We start from the raw sequence: 6,000 nt of genomic DNA on the forward strand, positions 1-6,000 counted from the left end.
ATTCAGGCCTCTTAGGTCTATCACCTTCTCCTATCTCAGCCTCCTTTCACATCAGATCACACACCTGAACCCCTATTCACCTGCCTGCCACCTTTTCTACCTGAAACTCTTCTGCCTCTCTCTCTCTCTCTCATTCTCTCTCATTCTCTCTCTCTGTCTCCCTCTCTCTCTCTTTCATTCTCTCTCATTCTCTCTCTCTCCCTCTCTCATTCTCTCTCTGGCTGTAATGGCTTTCCTGTTTATCCTGGGTGTTGGGTGGGTGAATGAACGGAACGCACCAGACACTATGCCACCACTTGGGCACGGAATAATAAATGAATTGTGATTACTGTGTATGTACCTGTGTTCAGGTGTGTGTTTACCTGTGGTAATGTTTGTGTGTGTGTACCTGTGTTACTGTGTACATGTACAGTGTTCAGGTGTGTGTTTACCTGTGTTAATGCGTGTGTGTGTGTGTGTACTTGTGTTACTGTGTATGTACTTGTGTTCAGGTGTGTGTTTACCTGTGTTAATGTGTGTGTGTGTGTAGCTGTGTTACGGTGTATGTACCTGTGTCCGGGTGTGTGAGTGTTCTGCTCTGCTCTCTGCCCCACAGCCCTGTTTAACCTCATCCCAGTGGGCCTGCGAGTGGTGGCCATTCAGGCGGTCAAGACCGGACTCTACGTGGCGATGAACGGAGAGGGCTTCCTCTACACCTCAGTAAGAACCAACTCTCCTCTCTTTTTTTCTCCTCTCTTCTCCTCTCTCGTCTTCTCATCTCCCCTGTCTTCTCTTGGCTTCTGCTGTTCTCCGTGCTACTGCAATAGTACTTTTTATAGTGGAGTCTCTAGATTGGGGCGGGTGTTGTTTGGTTGCTATTTTCTGTTTTAATGTTTTATACTCCCTGAACCCACGTTCAGGACAAATGTTCACCCGATACTACACACACACACACCTCTCTCTCTCTCTCTCTCTCTCTCTCTCTCTCTCCTCTCTCTCCTCCCGGCTCCTCTGTTTCACTGGGACAGTTTTCATTCCACTCACCAGAGAGCCAAAAGCAGCACTGAGCAAATAATAACAGCAGATAAATGGAGATTTATCAACACTGTGTGGACAACACTCACACACACACACACACACACACACACACACACACACACACACACACTAACTCCAAGCACTCAGATTTATACAGACCGTTTTAAGACTTCATTATGGACCCCCATTCCCTCATTGTGCTTAAGGGGTGGTGTGTGTGTGTGTGTGTGTGTGTGTGTTGGCCATAGTGGGCTGGTATGGGGATGGGTGTTGGAGGCCTCTTTATTCTCTTGGGCCAAGATCAGCAGCATATTTCGGGGGGTGAATAAATTCCCATGGGAGTAGAGCAGCAGTGGTTTGGAGCAGTATTAATCTGCTTGACATTAAACATAAAGCGAAGGGGCTCTAGTGTTCAATTGTGTGTGTGTGTGTGTGTGTGTGTGTGTGTGTGTGTGTGTGTACATGGCAATATTTTAGAACATTGGTGTGTGTGTGTAGTTGTTTGTGACTACATTTGTGTATGTGTGTGTGTGTGCATGCATCCATGGGTGTGTGTGTGAGTGTGTGTGTGTGTGTGTGTGTGTGTGTGTGTGTGTGAGAGAGCTCTCAGCATCGCTCTTCCCACATGTCTCCCATTGCACTGGAGTGGGGCTGGTGGCTTTGTGAGCTCTTGTGCTATGAGCCCATACACATCCATTATTAAAAACCTCTCTACTCTGAAAGTTTAAAATAAGGGCCTTTATTCCATATTCAGAGATGACCGCAAAGAACTTCTCCTTTCATGAATACAGTGATCTTCACTTGATATGCTGTCAGAAGCCCTGCGATGCCCTACAAATGCATAACACTGGATCACCGCATATAGCAGCAGCAATAATGGATGTACGTTTTGCAAAGCTACAACCATTTTAGCATCAGGGTTTTTTTGAATGTTAAAATTGTTGAAATTATATCTATAGATAGATGAATTTCATAGAGAACCAAACTAATGAAATTAACAAAAAATTTGATTCATATTTCACTAGTGGGTCTGATTTAGCTATGATTATGTTTAGCTGTCAGACACATTTTCAGCACTGGGCCCGAATAAAGAACGGGTCTTGTAGTGTGACATTCAACAACCAGCAATTTGTTGTCTGCAATGCCCCATGACAAGGCTGACAAAAAGTCATGTCATCGTGTCAGACATTTTTGGTAATCTCTATTCCCATAGTCTGGAGTCTGGACATCCACATCCTGTGAGAGGGCAATGACAATAGGCAGCCTTGCTTCCTCAGATCTCCAATCTCTATAGTGCCAAACTAAGAAGGCTCTTTTAGTGAACTGTGTGTGTGTATGTGTGTGTGTTCTGTTATGCCGAGTCACCCATATCTTCCACTCCCTGCTACCCTGGAGACACCAATCTGTCAAGAACACGACTTTTAATTGACCAAAGAGTGTTCTAATTAAATGGATAAAGAGTTCTCCTTGAGCAGGTGGAGCAGCTCTGTGTTGTGAGACATTCATTATGAGAGAGAGAGAGAGAGAGAGAGAGACTGTCCAGAATAGGGAAAGCATTGCTACGGGGTGAATGGAAATGTTCCTTCCAAATGCAATCTAACTTAAAATGTTTCAATAATTGAACACATCATTTGTTTTGATTTGTTACAGAGATTACAAAACCATTTGTGCTGTGTCTCTTTTCATGACTTTGCACAGTGGACTTTGGGAGCCATAATGACTTCTGAGTGATGATGGCGTCTGTGATTGTGTTTGAAGAGAAAGAGTGTTTGTTGGCACAGGCGCGCCTATTTTTCAGCCAAGAGCTACAGATTCCTGGACAGCTAGTGGGTCAAAGACATGTGCCAGTAATATGGGCCAGCAGTGGTGTAGGCAAGCAAGTCTACGGGCTAGTCCACACGTACGAAACCGATCTTTTTTTCCTCCGTCTTCCCTGAAACCGCATCAAGAATATTTGCGTCCAAACGGATCCATCTCAACACGACTCAACACGTTACTTCATACCCCAGGCCTATAGGTGGCACTGTTTCTTTACAGAAATTGACCAAAGTTTGTGCTTTACAAACAGACAGAATAAGCTATGACAAAATGGCTAGTGCAAGGAAACCAGAATTGTTTGTGTGGACTGATGGTGAACTGTCAACTGTAGTCAACTGTAAAACTAATAAACTTTATTTTACAGTTTGTGAAGGGTGCAGTCCCGCCCCTTTATATGGCTAACGAGGTAGGCCTACTAATCACCTTTTACTTTCTTTGGTTGTAGTCCGTGATTCACATTAGTTTTGGCTATCACTAAGCGCAAGGCTTACCCAAGTTCTAGGCTATTCTGTCGCCACATTTATAATATTGCTATAAAACCTTCGTTAGTAACAATACGTTGCCTGCATCAAATCAAATCGCGCATTTGCAATCAGTGTGCTACCATCGGCTTAACGTGAGTTCTAAGCGTCTTTGTATGCTTATATCTGATTTCACTCGACTGTGAATGCATGTATATATGTTGTAAGACATGTAAAATAAATGAATGACACTGGCACTACGCACAAATTAATGTAGCCTGAACTTACACCGCACTTTCCTAATAACTTAAGTTCTCTCGCGTCACTGACAGTAGCTAGAATGCATTAAAAAAACCTGGGAAAACAGTGTTCAGTCCACCAAGTCATAAGCTATCGGTGCGCCAAGCGCACCGCACCAGTTGTGATATTTATCTTACGGAGTGTAATCGTAGGTAATGTCATGTATGAAAACTAGTATTGTTAGGCAATACTATAAGTGCAAGTCCAGGGCAGCTGAGGTGACATCATCGATATGCAAGCAGGATGTGCGGTTTCGCTGTCTAAACGAATTCAAACGGGCTACGGTTTCAGATTTCTCCACTCTGGGACCAGGTTTCAGAAAAGTGCGGTTTCGGGCAGTGCGTTTACAGGATTCGTTTGGACGCTCGGCCAAGACGAAGCAAAACCTCTGCATTTAACCTAAAAAGCGTCTCCGTGTGGACGGGCCCTACATCAGTCACCAGCCTCACTTTGCTAGCTCACAGTATGTCATTCAACAACAGGCCCAATTAGCACCTCTCTGTCTTAATGTAGCCAAAGATCCCTAATATACATGCTTTATCAACCGTCTCTGATGTAGCCCAACCGAACCTACAGTATGTTAAGTTAAGGCCTAGCAAGCTAGTTCATATCTAACTACAACGAGAGGTGTATAACAAAGGCGTTATTATGGAAACGGTGGTGCTGTTGCGAGTTGTTGCACTGGTTTGAATCCACAGTTTTTTAGAACGTGTTTTGCAGCAAGTTGCTAGTTATAGAATGTTGCAGCTTGTCTAGTTCTGAATCTTTGGTTTGAATAGGCCTTTAGGTAAGTCATTTATTTTATTTACAATCAAATAATCCAACAACATACATTAACATAGTATAGCATCATAGCAACTGGTAGGCAACTGGTAGGCCAGCATTTGTACCAAGAGATACCCCCATTACAATCAGCGGGAGTTATAACTTTGATATCCAAAGAGATACTTTAATGACTCATTGGCATCTGCCAAGATACCAGCTCGACCAGCACTATCCACAGGGCCTATGCTGCTAAACCCTCAGCTGTTTGAGTGTTACATGCACAGACACTTTACCCCCTGTTCACAGGGTGCCTTCTTCCCATGAAGGTGTCATGGTGTTAATTATAACACTGGAAAGACTGCGGGTGTTAATGAGCTAGTGTGAAGGTGTGATGCTGGGTGAGGATTATTCAGACCTGATTTTGTTATTCTCAAGTTTTTGGGGCAGGACTCCACGATATTTACATCTTGGGCTGCTAGCAGATACATGCTTTTTATGCAGCTCAAATGAATGTAGTTACTCAGTGCTGTGCGCCTTGAGCTGTCAGCTAAGTGAGAGGAATGATGTTTACGCTTGCATGAATTTATTCGGCAGATCCTTTTATGGAAAGTAAGTTGCATATAAGGCCACATATTATCTAAGCGAGAAGCTTCTTCACGAGCCACCAGTGCTACAAACATAGTCAAAGTGAGTTTCCAATAATTGAGCAGACAGAAGTAATGGATGCTGATAGGCAAGAGAGAGAGAGCCTTAGCTAAAGGATTAAGCATAAGTGTCAGAACTCACAAATTCTCATCACAAGGCAGGCAGTCCATGATACTGTATAATGGAGAATCCTTTAGAATAGAGTGCTGCACCGAATAAGGGAGTGTTTAAGGTAGCAGCTTAAGGTAGCAGTGATGGTGCTGGATAGACCAAGCATTATTTTTAGCTGTCATAGGCAAGTTCTGAATCACTGCAGTCATGGATAGCCCTGGGATGAGTTGTGCGTGTGAGTGGCTCGGGACATACAGAGATGGATGGGAGGCAGAGAATGTCTGCACAGGGGTGGATGTCTGATGAGTTGGGTCTGTGTCCTGTGAAGAAGTTTGTGTGTGTGTGTGTGTGTGTGTGTGAATGACTACATAAGCAACAAAGCCCTGTCATGTCTCTCACAGTCCCACAGATCGATTCCTGCTCCCACGTGTCAGGAGGAGACCATCACTGCAGAGCGGTCGGAACCTCTGACCCCTTAACCCCTCACGCAGGGCTGCTACAGGCGCCTGAGGGCACGCTCAAATTAGAGTCGCACCCCAGTCTACAGATTCAAACCCAGTCCGCACAGAACACCCGTTGCTGTTGTGTGACATAATATATACACACATGTGTGTGTATTTATATATCCCTACATACACATTATGTGATGTTATAATAGTACATTCATTGTACATTATGTGATGTTATAATAATTATAGTATATGGTTATTATACTAATAGTGTGCCTCACTCCTCTAACAATACCATTAGGCGGGGATCACATTAGCCAGCGGCAAGCGTAACTCAACGCTCAGACCATAATAAGTTCCAACCTGTGGTAACACAAACAGTTTGCTCGCGTTGCGCTTTGAAAGTTGAACCAAGTTCAACGCTCAGCTTGCTC

General features: G+C 44.0%; 1 protein-coding gene across 4 annotated transcripts in view; it reads left to right on the forward strand.

Annotated features, from left to right (window-relative positions):
* fgf12b (fibroblast growth factor 12b) overlaps positions 1 to 6,000 on the forward strand; it is a 50,650-nt gene that overhangs the window by 40,707 nt on the left and 3,943 nt on the right. For all 4 annotated transcript variants that reach the window (XM_048264967.1, XM_048264965.1, XM_048264966.1 and 1 more), the window contains exon 3: positions 596 to 699. In XM_048264967.1, the coding sequence (XP_048120924.1) occupies positions 596 to 699 (104 nt within the window). The remainder of the gene's footprint in view (positions 1 to 595; positions 700 to 6,000) is intronic.

Source organism: Alosa alosa, chromosome 15 (assembly GCF_017589495.1).
Source record: "Alosa alosa isolate M-15738 ecotype Scorff River chromosome 15, AALO_Geno_1.1, whole genome shotgun sequence".
In the NCBI taxonomy this organism is placed as follows: domain Eukaryota; kingdom Metazoa; phylum Chordata; class Actinopteri; order Clupeiformes; family Clupeidae; genus Alosa; species Alosa alosa.